The 19,496-nt window shown below is 36.1% G+C and overlaps 3 protein-coding genes across 3 annotated transcripts; 1 reads left to right on the top strand and 2 right to left on the bottom strand.

The window, feature by feature from the left end:
• Positions 1-1,547: 1,547 nt before the first annotated feature.
• Positions 1,548-3,450, bottom strand: LOC132167959 (cytochrome b5). Its single transcript, XM_059579013.2, has 4 exons — positions 3,343-3,450; positions 2,988-3,080; positions 2,102-2,168; positions 1,548-2,006 (listed from the first exon to the last, which is right to left on the bottom strand). Exons 2-4 carry the CDS (start codon positions 3,072-3,074, stop codon positions 1,756-1,758), a joined length of 405 nt encoding a protein of 134 aa, XP_059434996.2. The 5' UTR covers positions 3,075-3,080; positions 3,343-3,450; the 3' UTR covers positions 1,548-1,755.
• Positions 3,451-7,696: 4,246 nt separating this feature from the next.
• LOC132167958 (metal-nicotianamine transporter YSL3) lies at positions 7,697-11,626 on the bottom strand. The gene is made up of 8 exons (XM_059579012.2): positions 10,807-11,626; positions 10,330-10,717; positions 10,011-10,183; positions 9,723-9,820; positions 9,496-9,630; positions 9,209-9,398; positions 9,003-9,114; positions 7,697-8,922 (listed from the first exon to the last, which is right to left on the bottom strand). The coding sequence occupies exons 2-8, from the start codon at positions 10,694-10,696 to the stop codon at positions 7,985-7,987; spliced, it is 2,013 nt and encodes a 670-aa protein (XP_059434995.2). The 5' UTR covers positions 10,697-10,717; positions 10,807-11,626; the 3' UTR covers positions 7,697-7,984.
• Positions 11,627-14,124: 2,498 nt separating this feature from the next.
• Positions 14,125-18,500, top strand: LOC132167957 (P-loop containing nucleoside triphosphate hydrolases superfamily protein). The gene is made up of 5 exons (XM_059579011.2): positions 14,125-14,449; positions 15,519-15,819; positions 16,652-16,810; positions 16,986-17,281; positions 18,098-18,500. Exons 1-5 carry the CDS (start codon positions 14,252-14,254, stop codon positions 18,317-18,319), a joined length of 1,176 nt encoding a protein of 391 aa, XP_059434994.1. The 5' UTR covers positions 14,125-14,251; the 3' UTR covers positions 18,320-18,500.
• The last annotated feature ends 996 nt before the right edge of the window (positions 18,501-19,496 follow it).

Here is a 19,496-nt window from a genome sequence, read left to right on the forward strand (position 1 = left end):
GCCGCTATTAAGAGCCTCTCCTTTTATTCTATTTTTAAATGGAGCTAATGTTAGTTAACCATCTTAAGATGGTGATCTTCTTCCTCCACCTAATTAAAGCCTAAAAGAGGCTTCCTATTTCTAAAGGCTAAAATGGTTTCTCAGGAAACTTGAGGGGAAGGAAATAAGCCTCTGATTTGTTCTAAAGAAAATCCTATAGAAAACCAAAGGAAACTAAACAGGAAAAATAAGAAGACATTTTTTTTTTTACAGTTTCTCTCCTAAATCTACAAAGTTCGCTTCAACTTTTTCTTAAATCTCGTTTCTGTGCTTTTCTTCTTCGTCTTCATCTTCTCCCACTTACTTCTCCCTCTAACCACCATCAAGTGGGATTTGAAAATTAATTATGGAGTTAAATATACTTGGAAAGTCTGCGCTTTGTAGTTGGTTAATTGCTTTTGAGTATTTTGAAAATCTAGAACAGGACTTGCCAAAAAATTGAACAAACAAGTTGTTGAGCTTGTCAAAATGATACACTATTACAATATTTTTCTTCGTTTTCACTCATTTTCTGGACATCTTCTTCTCTCCTCCACGCATACAATTAGGTGGATACTTGTAAATTTTCTATGAAGTCCAAGAAAAAAAATTCTCACAAAATGAAAATGGCCATTGAAAAGAGAGAAAGGGGGAAGAACCTGTTTGATTTCTAAAAAGTAAATATTCGACCCAAAATGACACTTTGGTCAAATTATACTTTGAAGAAAATGCATAATATTTAGTTAATGCAACAAGCGGCAACAAACATAAAGTTGTTTCTTCTCTGAAGTCTTAGCTTAGCTCTCAAGATTTAGCCTTTCACCTTGCACATGAACTTGCTCAGGAGTGGTTGAAGACAAATTTTTCTGGTTTCTCAATGGGAAATCACTTGCCCTAAAAACATACTGCTATTGATACTATTTGAAAGTAGTTTTGCCTTCTTATCATAGCTTCTTATTCTTCTTTTTTAAAATAAACTGATAACGAGCTATTATTATAAGTGAAAATTTAACTTTTGCTCTTTCACTAGAAAAACATTTTAGTTTTAAGCTTTTTATCAAAAGTATACTTTGACTTTTTTAAAATAAAAAAGTCAAAAGAAGTATTTTTTGAGTTTTTTTACCGAACGGACTTTTTTGTGCTTTGCATGACTCTTTATATACTAAAAGTATTTTTTAACGCAATCCAAAATAGACCTTTAACCTAAAACATAACATAAATGAAACAACATTGAGAAAAGAATAATGCCATTATTCGCACCAAAATCACACTGTGCTAAGGTGGCTGCAGGACTAGTATCCCTTAATTTTAGTTTATTTTTTCAACAAGAGTAATGCTACTCTTCAGATCCGGTGACATAAGGTGTTTTAAGTGGTTTTTTTAAGACGCTCAAAAATCCACTTAAAACACACTTCTTCAGGCGGTGTAAAACGAGTGCCAGTGACATTACTCTTTTGAACAAGATTGATAAGGGCTACTAACTCATGTCACTTTATCATAGTGTGATTTATGGTGTGAAAACTATAGAATTGCCGAAGACTGAAAACAGCCACCGCTCTTGCTCATATCATCCAATGAAGTTCAACATAGTTCAGATCACTAACACAACTGCTCAACGCTGACACAGACAAATCACAGAGAAATTGAAACACGTACGAGAAAGCAACTGTCTCTTTCAATTGCTCAAAATGTGGACAATGACTCACCCTTCAGAGGGGTACACTGTAAACAGAACTACTACTCTTTCTTGGTGAAGTGTCGGACAGCAAAGGCTAAACCCAAGATCAATAGGGGAACGAGAAACTGCAAAACCTTAATCAAAAACTCTGGGGGCTTATCATGACTGTAAGGAGCTTGAGGGGGTGGAAGATAATTCCTTCTTGCCGGAACAGTGGATGCATCAATCTTACCAATGCAGTATTTGTCCATCATCTCTCTAGCAGAATCACTGTGCCCCACATCTTCAAAATCATTTGTCGCATCCTTCCCTGCAACATCTCAGACATAAATTATCCTTTACATGGTATTCATTGAGGATCATGGTCACTATCTTCCATGAGAAAGTAGCAATATATAGTCTTACCTGTTGCAGATAAGAGGACTTCATCACCTCCGGGATGATCATCCATGAATGAGGTTACATCATACACCTAAAATGAAAGTTGACACTTTTGTCAATAGGATAAACATCACAATTCACAATACAACAAAGAAATAGAAAGATGAAAAAAAATATCGCTTTCATTGTAGGCCAATTTCGTTGTCAGCAGATTTTTCTTTAAGACATGTCCCAACCCAGCTTCACATGATGTCATGTAATACATATGTAAAATGTTTTTTCAACGAAGCAGATAGTTCTTTTCTTACTCTTCTAAACAATATGGCACAGGCTTGCCTCATCGTGTGTGTATCAAGTTAAAGTTTTCAACCACAGACTACAGGTAATCTTTTTTGTCTATAAGGCACAGTTAAACCAACTAGTTCATATAAGCAGCACCCAGAAAAAGAGATGAACAAGGAAAAGAATAAATAGCAAAAGGTAGCCCCTTTGGCCATTAAGAGTTGGAAAATCGCAGAATCCGCATTGCAATTGAGCTAGATAACACGTAGGTCAGCTAATAAGAATTCTACTGCAATTAGAAGGATCCTGAAAAACACAACAAATTGCAAGGGAATTCATGGTCGTAGGCCGTTCAGACTTCTTCAGATATGCAAAGGACCAAGTACACCAAAATTCAGGCAAGCAGAAATAAGACACAATGAAGTAAAAGACAGTCAACTAGTTCATATAAGACAACATCTGTTACTGATTGTCAATTTGATTCATTTTCCAGCACTTTTTCTCATAAACCAAGCAGTTTAAACTTTAAAATGACCAAAAGAAAAGGATCGATTCTCTTCATAAGTAGTCATAACATACGATATCCCCATAAAAGTGTAATATAATAAGTTCATGATAAAGATCTGACCTTCCCAGAAATAATAAGCCAACAATCTTTGGTGCTGCTGTGCTTTGCCACTTCTTCAAAAACGTGAACCTTCGGATCTGAAGCCATTTTTCACTGATACAAGCAACAAAAACACCTAAACTCAAAAACCCATAAATAGTTTCAAACCAAATCCAAATAATTTCCACGTGGGATGGATCTAAAGAAACCGATAGAAGAGCTAATACCAATCACAAAAACACCCAACAAAAAAAATTAAAGACAACCCATCGAATTTCACCCAAAAAAAAAAAATTTTGAAAATTTATCTATAAAAATCATAGAAAGGATCAAAAAAGAGATTCTGAATTGAAATCACAGATGGTGCAGCATCTACCTTACCAACTAGAGAGAAGAGTGTGAGATCAAGGTTGTAACAGTCTCTCCTTGTTATTGTCAAAATCTGTCGAGCTGACAGAAAGGGCAATGGTGACCATGATTTTATAGTCCAGGATCCTGAGGATGCCAAAATGCCCTTCATGTTTGATTCAATTACAGAGGAGGATATGGTAGGTGGAGAACTGAAGGGCAATTGCGTCTCACAAGGTAGGTACGTGTAAAGCAGCCTTTCATTTGTTTGTACTTTTTTGACTGCACGGGTGTATCATGATGTACTTTTCAACGGTTGATTTTCTTTTTTATTTCATTTTGCAAACATTAATAGAATTCATGTCTTGCTGGGATTAGGTCTAGTTAAAGAAACACTCCTAGTTTTTACTGTTTAATCATTTTTTAACGGTTTAAGTGTTATTATAGTCACGTTTAAGTATAATAGCTATAATTAATCTCTCTCGACTGCACTTTTTTTTATTTTTTTTTTTAAAAAAAAACATTTTACATTGCAGGATCCTTGCCGTTGTTTAGATACTAAAAGGTAAAATACAAGTAGGAGTGATACCAAAATATTTGGTTATAGCGGCTTGGCCCTATTGCGAATATTGGATGCTGATAAAAAAAAGGAGGTGAGGATCCCAAAAGCGTTGAGACTATTGGTGAGATGTTTGAGCTATATGACCCCACGGCTCTATCATGATCATCTATGGGTCATACTGGCCATATCCCTCAGGCTTGTTTGCCTCAGTGCGGTTATAGCGATAAAATTAACAATTTTATAGGCGGAAGACGAAGACTTTGGTGGCATGTTGGTTGTTGAGTTCAAGATTCTTGTGTTCTGGTCGGAGCTTTCTATTGCAATTGAAGGGTGCTGATGTTTGGTGCTTTTTATATTGCTTCAAGTGTTTGTATATTTGAGTCGTGTTGTATAGAGGGTGTAAGAGGATGCTTGTTGTTTCCTGTAGTGTGTTGTATTTATCTTTTTTCATGGTTAGTGAAAATTCATTCATAAAAAAAAAAAAAAAAAGATTGCAATTATCATAAAGTTAATATAAGACTCACGTGTCGGAATATATGGTTGGATAATTCATATTTTTATCATTTTCTCTTTTCCCCATCTCCTGCTTTGAATAAAAAAAAAAAAAAATCCATATTTTATCACCAAAACTATTAGTCTCAAGAAAAAATGAAGTGTTAATAATTTTTACTTTTATTTTTATTTTTCTTTGATTTTTTTAATAAAGGGATCTCTTCTTCATTTATCCCCTAAAATTCACTCATCGATGCACCAAAAGTAGGTAAAGTGTGGCTATGCCCAATGCATGAATGTCACGATCCATGAGATTCTTTGGGCCTGCTGTACAGCGATCATGTTGCACAGCCCTGCTGCCGGTCCAATAAATGCAGTGAATATTGGGGTGAAGCGGGCTTGCCTGGTGAACCATTTAATACGTGTCTTAATTCATCGCCTTACAAAAGGATTCTGGGATTCACTACGGATTCTCATCAATTCAATTAGGGTTGGTTACCTACTCCTTTGGGTAGGAATGGGGTTGGGTTTCGAATTCCAACTCAAAGGGGGTTGGAATCGAAAAATGGATTTCGAGCTGAGTTGAATTTTGTTCATTGTCAAAATTTTCGGGCTGATTCGGAATTTGGTTTTACTATTGTATTGGACCACATCTAAGCCCTTTATAACAACAACAAGGGGTTTTAGGCAATTAACATCATATTCATATTTACACTTTTATTTTTGTAGCGATTAACATTGTAAGCCACTGATAGGCCTGATACCATGAAAGAAAGTAGAGTAAACTTGCTTTTGGCGGAATGAAGTCTCAACTTCGTTCTCATTGTATATATAGGCAAAGCATAACAATTGTAATCAAGTTTGACAAATCCAAACTTAATACAAACAAATACAACTATAACACTAAAAGAGAAGGGATAAAAACAACTATAAGGATAATGCTAGAAATAATGCTAAAGATAAAGATAATGCTAGAAAGTGGTTCGAATCTGTTTAAATTCAAAGAGTGAATTCAAAACAGACTCTGTTAGTTCCTTAACACTTAAAACACATTATATCAATCAATTGATAAATGGGTAAGAATAGTAACATCATTATTTATTTATTTATTTTTCTTTTCTTTTTTTCCCAACTCCTTTTTAGTGTTTTCAGTCCCTCTTCCATGAGTATGACATCGAACATATCCGTGGCGTTGTATATAGTAGACAACTATGTCTCGTCTGCATGATATGTACAAGAGCCACATCGCTTGCTAGCTTTGCGTAGCCGTTGACACACGTTTCAAGACATCATCATTATCACTTCATAGATTCACATTTTACGAGTTTTGGTGGGGGTATCCATCTTGCCTAACTTCTACCCATTGACTTCTCCTGGTGCGAGTCATAGGACCACTGCAGAAAGCTATCCTCAACAGCATCGGTAGCCATCAACAATGTGGGCTGCTGAATTAATGCTTAAAGTGTTTGAAGTTTACTGGTAGGTCGGTAAGGAAATGCAAAAAAAAAAAAAAAAAATTGTTTGAACCGTTGTAAGTATGTTTTGCCTAGTATTAAGATTATTTTTAGCATTGATTTTCAAGGTTTGGTTGATTCGGAGCGGTTTTACTTTTGATTTGGTGAATGTTTATTTTTACGTTTGATGTGTTTGTTAATTATGATATATTGTATTGCTGCACATCACATAGTCATTTTCTCTAGGTGATTGCATTAGGGTCTAAATATTGTTTTTCAATAATTAACAAGTTGGTATTTTGGTAGCTTTTCAACACTGTACTCTTGCTTTTCTGTTTTCTTTTGGTATTTGCCTTATTTGTAGTGCACTTTATTACCACCAGAAAAATAATATGGGATGCGAAAAAAAAATTTTAAGGTGATTTAGAACTTGTGCTCTGATACTATATTAAGAATAATGTTGTATATTGAATCACACATAATGTACATAAGGGGCTTTTATATATATTGGCTAATAACACAGACACTATATTAACTTGAGTGATAGGCACGTAACCTAGTAGACTAAGAAAATGTAAACCTAATTACCTAGAATACCTAAGAAAATAAATAATCCTAACATAATATTCTTAACGGTGTACATTATGTACTTCGATGGGCAGCTTCCAACCTTGAGTTTGGAAGCATTCCCAACTGGTCTCTCATTCTTTATTCCATTCGGATAAAAAATGAGAACGACCTACCTTATGCACCCTTTTTCTTATTTGATTAAAAAAATTAAAAAAAAAAACAAAAAAACAAAAAAAAGTTGGGTATTTTTGTCGAAAACATTTGCTTATGACTCAGGCAAAGTGATTACTGGTCCGTTTGATATTATAGGGTATTTTTTTTTATTATTTAAAATATATATTCTGATGTGATATAAAAAAGATATAAACTTACTTTGAATATTTTGTGCTTCGATCGCCTTTCTCAGCTGAATTAGGTGCCTATTAGCTTGTAGTCATATAATTATGCGATGTCAGACAAGAAGAAGTGGAACATTCACTACTTTTTTGAAGGTGTTTTATCTTTTTTGTGAGTAAAACGACGACCATGATTATTTGCTTAATTAAAAATCTGGGAATCAGTTGCCTCGTATCTTTTAATAATTTAAAATTAACACAATTTTTAGCTCCTAAACCCCTTAAAGGCCATAACCTTTTAAGGGTGTAGGATGTCAGCAATCATGAATACTTTTTGATGATGTCATTTTATGCGGATTTCTGTCAAAGGGATTGCTTAAAGAACATGATTCTCTCGCTTTGTTTGGTCCATGGCTGCTGTGTTATAGCCCTTTGGAAAATTGTGTGGTGCACAGAATGCCCACATGACAAAGTTACTGAATTTCAAGTAGAATAGTTGCTTAAAGAATAAGCAATTCTCGCTTTGTTTGTTAAAACATTCTCCTTTTTTGCTTTTATTTTCTGTGGTTAAAACAAACACAATAACAACTTTCAAACAAAACGCATCATCTAAAAAGCATTAACAAACGGAAGATCTTCGCTCTTTTTATCCACCTTTGGCACCATCACATCATATAAGGGAGAAAATATTTTTATGCTTAGTTGGTGAAGTGGTCCATTAACCAACTATGCCATCCATAAATCACATATAATTCTCTCTGGTTTTTACTTTTTCTCTTTGGGACTGAAAAGCTTTATACTTAGTTGTCTTTGGATGAGAAATTCTTAGAATATTCAAAATAATATCATAATTTGAATTCATTGTTTGAATAAATATACTAAAGATTTGAGAAATTGAAATATCATAGAGCCATCACCATGATGGTAAACGAAACTCACAGCAGTCATGAAGAGGAAGACACCCAAAACTCATTTAGGTCAAACACAAAAGTGAGGAGCTTAAATTGGGAGTTATTTCATATAGAATACAACTTATTTGTTTACATTATGATCACTGACCATTAATGCTCCCCAGCACTCAAGCTCATGTACATATATAATAATCCTATTGCAGCTCTGGTACAATTATGGAAGATGCTGCATTGTTACATATAGAGTGAAAGAGGAAGCTTCTCTATGAGTCCTATGCTAGTCTAAGACTTGCATCAAATTATGCCTGCAATAAGATTTGAGATTGCCTACCGTTTATCCTCTCTCTCAGAAATTCTTCTTGGAGGGAAAGAAGCTCATGCAGATGGGAGGGCGTACCTTTGCCAAAGCAAGGACTGAGGAAGGGAGAATCCATAATCCATCCCCACATATCAAACCAGAAGCAACTGCAGGAAGCATCAAACTGGCGTTATTGGCATCTATCTTGTGCCATGCAAACACAATCAAACTCCCCACACACATATCAATTGCAAAGTAAGCACCAACAAGGAAAGGCACAGCCATAGCCATTGGAAGTGGAATCCATTTCCCCATATTCTTAGGGAGAAGATCTCTCAGCAAGTTGGCTGCTATGGCAAAGGCAAAAAACCCATAACAGAGTTGCAAGCAATGGTGGGGCAGCGCAGAGAAGCCTTCAACACCTAGAATTGCCATGTTCCGGTAAATGATGGCATAAGGGGCTTTGTACTCGCCATCCGGGTTCCCGACATCAAAAGCTTTGTAGAAAAGAAAGAATGTGAGAGGAGCTACCACGCAGCCAATAGCTGTCCCAATAGCCTGGCTTACAAGCATTGATCGAGGCGAAGTGAGAGTGAGATGGCCCGTCTTGAAATCGTGCATCAAATCGGAAGAGATGGAAACTATGGATTTAATCAGACCACAACCAACAAGTCCTGCAACTACACCATTATCTTTTCCACTCAACGCAGCAAGCACAAAAAGAGCCACTTTCCCATAGTTATAGGCCATATTCATGTCCGTTAAACCCGCACCATAAGCATTGCAGAAGCTAAGAGAGGGTGCAAGAACATACGCAAAAACTACGTAATACCACTTCAACTCAGGGAACATGAGCGGTATTACAATGATGGATACAATGGAGAAGCCTACATATCCTGTACATGCCACCCATATAGGAATGCCCTCTCTTAGGAATGCCTCATTTCGTCGCAGATCATCAAGAGGATGATTCTGGTTATCCGCAGCTGCAAGTTTAAGGGTTAAATTCGCTATGCACATGTATAGCAGGAAACTAGGCACACCAGCAGAGACATGACACACTTACACGTTTTAAGGTTCCTCTTCGATCTGGCATGGATGTTTGTAGCGGTGAAATACAGTATCTTGAGAAAATTGTAGAGCCCATCTCCAAGGATCAGTGATATGGAAACAAAAACCTGCAGCATGCATGAGGAGAAGATAAGATGGATGGATTTCTCATACTTCACAATCACTATAGAATAATATCATTAAAGAGTCCAGACTTGAGACCTTGTAACCATTAAGACTCTTCATACTACTTTCTGATAAAGTTTCAGGGAACCACTCCCCCTTGAGTCCCCTTATCTGTGGCCACATTATTCCCCAAGAGAGCACAGCACCAAGAAGCAGAGACAAGTTCACAAGATGGGAACAGATCATTCCAGCTCCAATATAAGTCATACTGAAATCAAAGTAAAATCTGCAAAAAATTTTAACTTCATTAATTAATAATATATCAAAGATAATAACTCTCAGAAAAGGCTACAAAATGCAGAGAAAAGATGTAAAGAACGCACGAATTTTTCCAAGCTTTCAATCCAAATGTAGGAAACTGAGCAAATCCGCATTGCTCTCCACCCGAATAGAACCACTGAAAGAAAGCCCAAACGAAACTCATTGAAAAGAATTTCATGAACCCATGAACCTGCTTCCTGCAAGTAGGATTGAAAGTTGTTTGAGTTGTTTCATATTCAACTAGTTTTGATTTAATCTGAAAGACAGAATCACAGAAATACATGCGTACGTGGCCATCTTGTCTCCTTTAGGTGTATGGAATCCGTTAATAAGAATAGCAGTAGCCGTTCCACTTGGATAAGTTAATTTGTAGTCTATTATCATGATCTGCAGAAGAACACAAATTTCAAGACCAAACCATTTCAAATCTCAAAAGACAAGAAACAAAAAAATACTTGGCAGAAATTGAGAATATCATGAACCAAAATGACAAAATAGAATTACCTAGACTTGGAGGACATCAAACATTTGAATAATTAACTAAACTCCAAAGCACCAAAGAAGACACAAAGCATACCTTTCTAAGAGGAACCAATGCCAACAGCCCAACAAAACTGCTTACAAAGAGGAAACCAGTCATCCAACCAATCCCAGGCTCCTTGGTGCTCCCAGGAGTATTTCCCTCTGTATCAATCCCTGCTTGCTCATATGTCTTCCTATTCAAACCCAACAGATAAGACCCAAAACCACCTGCAAACCCATTAATTTGATTAAATAAAAATACATGCAATAGTATTTTGTAAAACATCTAAATTAACAAAAGGGAAAACCTTTTTCACTCCACACACACACAAAAAGAAAAAAAAAAAAAAAAAAAAAGGATCAAAATCTCCAACCTCCAACAGCAATGCTATAACATGCAACTGCACAGGTCTGAATTATAGTATTCTCCTGTCGAGTGAATGGCATTGATACAATTCCGGCCTTCTCAAGCAGAGTAGTCCATGTCCTGATGAATACAAAGGCGAGGAGAGCAGCTGAGACATTGAGGTTGGGGACTAGCCCGGTTGTGAGATTCAGCTTCATCACTATCACACTATAAATGATCCCAATAGCTAAGCTAGCTATAAGTCCCCGAATTGTTATCTGTCTCTGCCATGGTGCAATTCTCTTCTCGTCATCTGGCGCTTCTCGAATCTCTTCGATGTCCTCTCTCTCAGATTTCTCAATCTCATTTAATTCTTCTCTGTTCGTGTTTCCCATTTGAAGATCAAAATCTTCCACCTAGTCCAATACAATTATCAAGAAATCTTAATTTCATAATCCCAACTTGATGAGGATACATTCAATAATATACGCATAAATGATCTTACCTCAAGAGTTCTTCTTCGTTGCTCAAGTACAAAAAGGCCAGAACTTTGGAGAGATTATAAGGCCTCAAAACTCTTTCTTTGAAATCTACTTCGATATATTAAAACAAGAATTTTCTGCAGAACTAAAATAGAGACAATTGATGAGTTTTTGTCACCTTCGTCGATCTATACACTTTGAAAACCTCCACACGCCACGAAAAACTACAAACCACCAGATGGGGTATTCGTGTGCCTGAGCGTTGACTCAGAGTAGCCTTCCAAATAACAAAACCGTGCCCACAAGACCCAATTGGGTCTTCAAATTCAAGCAAAGAAGTGTTAAAAAGCACCACATCGAAAACCGTGAAAACCCGCACAAATCCCCAAGTGGGTCTCTCGAATTCAGGCCAGAAATCAAGTCAGGGCAAGGTTAAATGACACCCATTTGCAGAAAGATCCTGTATTTATATTTATATCTTTTCGATAACCATTAAAAGCCATCACCGGCTTACCAGGAGCAGGCCCTTGCATGTACTGCAAAGAAGTAGTACATACAAGACCGAATGTGTGTAGTACAAAAGCAATTTTCCAACTATAGCTCGATTGCATTTGAACACATGTTCGGCTAGTAAGGCAAATCCTCCTCGTTGACTCCCCTCTCTCTCTCTCAAAAAGAGAGAGATAGAGATCTAGGTAGGGGTGATAGGACTTGGAAGTGGTTGAACATAGCGTTGAGTTGGATGTTCCTACAAAAAAAATTTACTTTTCCAAACGTGGAAAAGTGGAGCATCCGGCAAGGAACACGAGCAACTCCTTTGAACTTCTTCAAGGGTCAACGTTCGCACAATCACCAAAAAAAAAAAAAAAAAAAAAAAAACGCATTCGTAGATTATGATGTTAGAATTCAATTATGAATCACTGTTTTCTTATTTTCTGGGATTTTTTTTTTTTTTTTTTTTTTTTGAGAGAGAAGAGAGCTAGTTGGCTGTCAGGTGGGCCTAACAAAAGCTGTGGTGCTTGAAGTGGAATCTAACTATATTTATTTGATCCAATGGCAAATTACAATAAATGCTGACCCTACACGTCACGGACAAGGTACCAGGATCATCTTAATTTCAAGTGAAATGTTCCTGAGTTATTTCTTCATTTTTCATTTCTTTTCCTTTTGTATGGTAAGGAAGAATTCTTTGGGATTTTAAATTGTCTTTAGAACTTAGAAGGCATGTAAAGGTGATGTAAGCAGATTCATATTGGTTGGGTTGCTTTTAGGCCAACAAGAAGATACCCCATGGTGGGTGGTTGCTTTCTAGTTTGCAATTTTATATAGAAAAAAAAAAAAAAAGTAATGTTAGATGTTATATTTTTATTTTGTAATTGTTCAACAATATTAAGGTGGTATTCTAAATTAATCGATGAATTATTTTATTTAATAAGGATTAATCCAAATATAGTTGAGAGTGTCATGTTAACCTTATTAGATGAAGTAATCCCTTGCAAGAGGTAAGTGAAATTGATATGCCTAACTTAACAATGCAACAACCATTAGTAAAGTTCGTAATACTCTAGACGTCTCTTTAATATTCATATAAACTAAAATGAATGTTATATACTATACTTTTATCTTATTTTGTTAACATAATATTGTCAATTCATCTATATTTTAAAAAATAAAAAATAAAATAAAAAAAATTAAAGGTTGATTGAGCGTTATTTCAGCAAAATAAAATAAATTGTGACGGATAACATTATTTTATAAACTATAGTGCCATAACTTTCTTTAGTGAACCAAAACTATGATGAACCAATAGACTTTAATGCTAAGAGGTTAGACCTCTCACCTCTTGATTTGTTTGGTAAATAAATAATGGTAAGAATTTGGAGCTTTTTTTTTTCTTCTGTCACAATCAGCCAAGTGCATACACAGTATTTTCATGCAACTAGTTGGAAATCAGATTGAATTTCAATATCTTTGATCGATTATGACTTCTTCATTACCCTTTTCAATTTTTTTAAAATTCAATCCTTATCCCAAACCCATGATTTTCTTTTGCCTTTTACCCTTTCGTCTATTGCTCACACTAGAAAAGGCCCCTTACTCCCCCTTAATGCATAGTAAAGCAATGGATTGAACCCCACCTCCCAAATAAAATAAAATAAAAATTCTCCCTTCATGTTATTGCTCTGTGTGACTAGATGGAGTATTTGATACTTTGTTCACAAGTGAAAGTTTTTTGATGCAGTGAAACATCCCTCAAAAGCCATTAAAGAATCTTTTTAAAATAGAATGTTTTCGGGAAAAATATAAAAAAGCCTCCCAAACTACCAGTCGTTTTCGATTTAGCCCCCTAATGTTCTAAAAGTAATAAAATAGTCCTCAAACTACCAAACTATTTGATTTTGGCCACTCCGTTAGTCAAAACCGTTAGTTTGGATGGAAACTACAAAACGACGTTGTTTTGTTATAGGTAAGTTACTACAATGCCCTTTTATGAAAAAAAATTTTTTGGAGAAAAATATAAAAAAGCCCCTCAAACTACCAGCCGTTTTCATTTTAGCCCTCTAATGTTCAGAAAGTGATAAAGTAGTCCCCCAACAAAATGACGTCGTTTTCAGTTTCCGTCCAAACTGACTGTTTTGACTAACGGAGTGGCCAAAATGCAATAGTTTGATAGTTTGGGGGGTTACTTTATCACTTTTGAAACATTAGGAGACTAAATCGAAAACGGCTGGTAGTTTGGGGGGCTTTTTTATATTTTTCCCAATGTTTTCTTATACAATTTGGGAAAAATATATTTTACTCCTTGAACTATCTATCCATTTGCGCTTTTAACTCAAATGTTTAAAATGTGACACTTTACCCCCCAAACTTTCAAATTGTTGCAATTTGACCATTCTGACTTTTTTTTTTTTCCCAAAATGTCCTCATCCCAAGTTTTAAAAAATAAAAAAATAAATAAATGGTGGCCGGCCACCACTCAATTAAAAGAATATACATTTAAAAGTGTGTGTAATATTAAAAAAAAAAAAAAAAAAAGTGTGTATTATATATATTTATCTTAGTTCAGTATCAAGAACCTGAATACGTGGAACCCGTTCGGGATTCTATCAAAAACCTCACTCACATACGTGGAGCCCAAAAAGGAGGGACACGGGTAAATTGGGCCAAGAACTTCTCAACGGATGATCCAATCTCTCTAGCCGTCCGATGAGTCCATATGGGTCGTATACATGTCACTCCCTCAAGCAATCAGATTGCGTCTGAACAGAATTGGACTAGACCTTCTATTTCCAACCAAGCCCACAATGAAGCCCAAACTCTTTCTTTGACAAAATAAGAACTTACCAGAATCCACAGTCCACCGTTTCGTCATCCCCAAGCGATTGCCTTTTTTCCTCTACGACTACGAAATTCCAAAAACCCTAAACCGATAATTTCCACACAGAAGGAAGAAACAAGTAAAGAGAAATGGGGGGCTCGTCGGAGACGAAGTTCTTGCAAGAGTTGGTGCTGTATGCGGCGAGCGCGGCTCTGAGTTGCTTGGTGTTGTTCGCGGGGCTCCGACACCTCGACCCGAACCGCGAGGCCGCCAAGAAAGCGGTCGAGCAGAAGAAGGAGATCGCCAGGCGCTTGGGTCGCCCCCTTATCCAGACCAACCCATACGAGGTGCGTAATTCATTCAAGCAGAACGCCACCGTTACGCGCGCCTTTTGTTCTTCTGGTTGGTTATTTTTGTTAGGGTTTGGAATTCCCAATTCCGTGGAATTTGAAAAAAAAAAAATCGAATTTTGCGCGGGGTTGTTTTTCTTTTGGTTACTGAGTGATTGAGTAATTGTGTCGCTAATATCCTTCTGTGGTTCATTTATTTTTGGGATTTTTTTTTTTAAAATTATTATTATTATTTTTTTTTTTTTTTTATGGTGAACATTCTTTATGGGGAGGCTTAACAGCAACGAGTTGTTCTTTGTTGTAGAGAGAAGTACAGAAAAGCGGATTTACCTCCTTGTTCAGCTAAACGACTTTCCTTTTGGGAATGTATAGAAGAGCACCATGAAGAATAGAATGTAGTAGGTTTAGCGGAACTTGGATAAAGGGTTTGTAGTTTGCAACTGAGTTATTTTTTTTTAAGATAAAAACCCATCATCCAGCTTGGGCCATTGAAGTGAAATATTGTGCCTCATTGAAACCATCGGCATAGGATCAACTTTTGGATTTCATGAAGCTGGTATTTCCTTTTCAGGTTGCAGTAATCTTTAATTGCTCTGATCCTGGTAACGGGTTTTTGTGAAATCTATAAAAAGAGCACAAATGACTATGCTCTGGAATGCCCAAACACGCCCTTATTTGACTAAAGTGTGGGGTTTTTAGTTGTGAAATAATTTCCAAGGAACAGACATGTCCTTGTGAGGGTTTACTATGGTTATTGTGGACGAGGCGGGCTGGTAGAGGTGAACCTACGGGTTAAATTTGTGTATACCTTGTGATGTCTGTGTCAGTACTAGCATTAGGAAGACTCTTTGTCCATTAACCTCTTTTCAAAAGATTGTTTAGCGTTTCCAGCAAATGGAGCGATATATTATAATCTACATAGAGAACTGGTTTTAACTTATTTGTTCTATGTCAAATTCTTCAGAAGACTCTTTTATCAAAATAAAAGTCTTAGAATTTATGTAGGAACAAAGTGTTAGAATTGTCATTGATTTCTCGCTTGACTCATGGCTCTCTTTATTGACAGGATGTCATAGCCTGTGATGTTATAAATCCTGACCACATTGATGTGGAATTTGACTCTATTGGAGGACTGGAAACTATCAAGCAAGCTTTATTTGAACTGGTGATTCTCCCACTACGAAGGCCTGACCTTTTCTCCCACGGGAAGCTTCTGGGTCCCCAGAAAGGGGTCTTGTTATATGGACCTCCTGGTACTGGAAAGACCATGCTTGCCAAAGCTATCGCAAAAGAGTCTGGAGCTGTTTTCATCAATGTGAGGATATCAAATCTGATGAGCAAATGGTTCGGTGATGCACAAAAACTTGGTGAGTGAAGATTATAATTATACTTCCTGTCTTGGATTTGAGGGTTTCTCTTCATGCCCCTTCCAAACATTTATAATTACATAAAGTATTTGTGGCCTTCCAATTTTTTTTTTTTTCTTGAGGTGGGCCACATGTTTTTGTTTTTTTGATAAGTAAGAGGAAAGAAGTACACAAGTACGGGCCTCATTACATATAGTTAATCAAATTTAGTTTGACCTTTGATGATAGAAGTCAAATAAGATCAACTAAGAACACATGGCTTTATGTCCCTATCCTTTGGGTTAATCGAGCTGAACACAATAGTAGGACCAATAAGACGGTTTGAGCTTAAGCTTTTGGGATAAATGATGATTTAACATTGGTATTAGAGCCAAAGGTCTTAGGTTCGAACATTGACTCCGTTAAATCACCCCATTTAAATTAAATATTCACTTATCAAAAAAAAGTAAGACGGTTTATACACTGTTTCTTTTGGTACAGGATTATGTGAGAATATTTTAGGTATCATTGGTTCTAATGTTATAGATTTTCACTTTAGTCAAACTAATTGCAATTTAATCTAAATGGATTCTGACATAGGTTTGAGATTGTCTAATGATTTTAATTTTAAAATTTTTTGCAATTTTTCTCTTTTTGTGATGTTAATAATGTGTTTTCTGCCATGTGTGGTGCTTAGATGAAGTAGATTTTATGTTTTCTTAGTCGTGTCTTCTGCCAAGTGTGGTGCTTAGATGAAGTAGATTTATTCTTTCTTTGTTGTGTCTAAGTGTCTTCCACCAAGTGTGATGCTTTAATTTGTCAATCGTTACTGGTTCAAACATTATTTTTGCAGTGGCTGCTGTATTTAGCTTGGCTTATAAACTCCAGCCAGCTATCATATTTATTGATGAGGTCGATAGTTTCTTGGGACAGCGGCGAAATACAGATCATGAAGCATTAACAAACATGAAGACTGAGTTCATGGCTTTATGGGATGGATTCACCACAGATCGTGAGTTTATGTGCTTTAAAGGCATTTATGTCTTGTGATTTTCTCTTCAAAGAATCGAGTCGAATGTTGGTTGTAAAAAGGATCTGTAGTAACAACGAGCTGTACATAGTCTTCTTTAGTTAAACCAGTTTTGTCAGATGTCTTAGTTTTTGATGATTTTATATTGTTCTTGTAGAGAATGCTCGAGTGATGGTTCTTGCAGCTACTAATCGTCCATCAGAACTTGATGAAGCAATACTCCGGCGTCTTCCTCAGGCTTTTGAGATTGGGATACCTGACCGCAGGGAGAGGACTGAGATACTGAGGGTGGTTTTGAAGGGTGAGAGTGTCGAAGACAACATTGACTATGATCGCCTAGCTGGCTTGTGTGAAGGGTACACGGGTTCAGATCTTCTTGAACTCTGTAAGAAAGCAGCATATTTTCCTATCAGGGACCTACTAGATGAAGAGAAGAATGGGAAACGATCTTCTGTGAGTGCCTATTAGTTTCTTCTTCCACTATTTAGCTTTTTTTTCTTTTTTTTTGAATGAAAAAAATTTATTCCTTTTGGTTGCATGCTTGGGTATGGCAGAACCTTGTGACAATATATGGCATCTCTTGTCATTTGAAATCTTTGGGTTTCTCTTGCAACATGGAATAAATTTTTCTTGAAAACTGTATATCATGTTGGTTAAGGTTATTTAATTTCAAAGATAACCTTAAATTCTACTTCTCTTTTTGCTTTGTATGCAAAGTTTCATATCTCATATCCGTGTTACCAATCATTTTTTGAATATATAAGAATCTTTTTGCTGTTATCTTGATTATCACATGCTTTTTTAATAGCATTAATAAGAATGTCTTTGTCTTTCTCACTTGCTTAAAGGAAGCATACGGTTAGTTTGTAAGAGATTTATGTCCTTTTCATATACTAGTGACTTCTTTGTAGATGGTAAGCATAATTCTGCTTTCTTGATTAATGGTTTCATTTTTTCTTTTTTCTTGTCTGCCTTTCTCTGAATATAGTGGGTGTCCGTAGGGTTGAAAGTCTTATTTTAGGAACCATGGCAACCGACAACTTTTTGTAATGTATGAACTAAAAATGAAGGGCATCAGGTGACTTTTCTCTTGACCCTTCCACTGGATATTTACATGTTGAAGAAGTCAAATTTGCATGAAGAGTGAAGAAATGTAGTGTTATTCATATAGCATTAGTATGAAAAAAAAAAAAAAAAAACTTTTCAGTTATTATTTTATGGGGCTGTGTTTTGCATGGTACCGACTCTTGTATATGTTTAATGTTCCAGGCACCGAGACCATTGTCTCAAGCAGATTTGGAGAAAGTCCTTGCCACATCAATAAAGACAAGGGTAGCTGCTAGTGAATACACTGGATTACCCTCACCATCAGCAGGGTGGTCGAGGAATAGGGACCCAGCTGATTATCAGGTTCAAGCTGCAATAAATGAGCTCTCTAAGCTTGTAGTTTCCCAAATATTGAACATTCAATCAGATGCCCCGGACCAGTGAAATTTTGACATTGAAACCGGGTCCGTTGAAGCAAATTTGATCAACAGTAACTTTGTTAGTCATAGAGAATTTGCCATATACGTATCTGAAATTTATTTGATGGGCTACTGTATTTTTGTATGTCTATTTAAATTTCATGTTTCAATATAGCAATTGCAACAATTGGCTTCTGTTTTCAGTTTCTCTCCCTCATTTATTTTATTTTTTAACTTTTAGAAGCTAAATTGGATTTGTTAAAAGATTGTTATTGTCTTGAGCATGAAATAAATGATTAGTCTGTTTAAATGTTAAGTCTGTTCTTGTCTAAAAACATCCACAGAAAACTATATCATAATTAATAAGATGCCCCCTCTTACTCGCCCTCGTTAGTTTTGCCTAGGGCTGGGTATCGGTCGGTTCGGACCGGTTAATGGGCTTTTCGGTCGGTTAATCGATAAGCTATCGGTTAACCAAATCCTAACTGATTACCGACCGATAAGAAGTATTAACCGAAAATTATCGATCACATCGGTAATCAGTTAACCGGTCGGTTAAATCGGTTTCGGCTTTTGTGGGCTTTTTATTGGGCTTTTACTGGTTGCTAATTGAGCCAAAAATTAATTATTTTGGAGGCCCAAATACGTTTTGTTGGGTTAAAGCCTAAAATAACTTATTAAAAATTAGTTATTTTAAAGTATATTTTTGTTTAAAATAGCTTATTGAAGCTTTTTTTTTTTTAATATTGATCCACTACAATAATAAATATAAAATTCTAAAAAATTAAAAATTAAAAGAGCTTATCGGTCATATCGGTTTTTCGATAAAAAATTTTTAACCGACCAATAAGCTTATTGGTATAAAATTTTTAATCGATTACCAACCGATAACTATCGGTTACGGTTAATATCGGTTCGGTTAAAGCCGGTAATCAATCGGTAATTGGTAATCGATTAATCTGCCCACCCCTAGTTTTGCCCCTTATGCCGCCCGCCTCAAGGACAACCATCCTAATGGTGAGTGTAGCAGTGGCGTTGTTTGCAAAGGAGGCTGCCTTCATATCGGCGATATCCTTGTCCTTTTTGTTCTTGAAGGCGTGCATGACTGAAGGGACCGTTATATTTATTCGTTTAGTTGTTGGGAGACATGAGTGAGGCGTATTACAATATTATTGGTGATGATGTGACATCTTACCTAGAAT

The sequence above is a fragment of the Corylus avellana genome, chromosome 2, assembly GCF_965113065.1.
Source record: "Corylus avellana chromosome 2, dhCorAvel1.hap1.2, whole genome shotgun sequence".
Taxonomy (NCBI): Eukaryota; Viridiplantae; Streptophyta; class Magnoliopsida; order Fagales; family Betulaceae; genus Corylus; species Corylus avellana.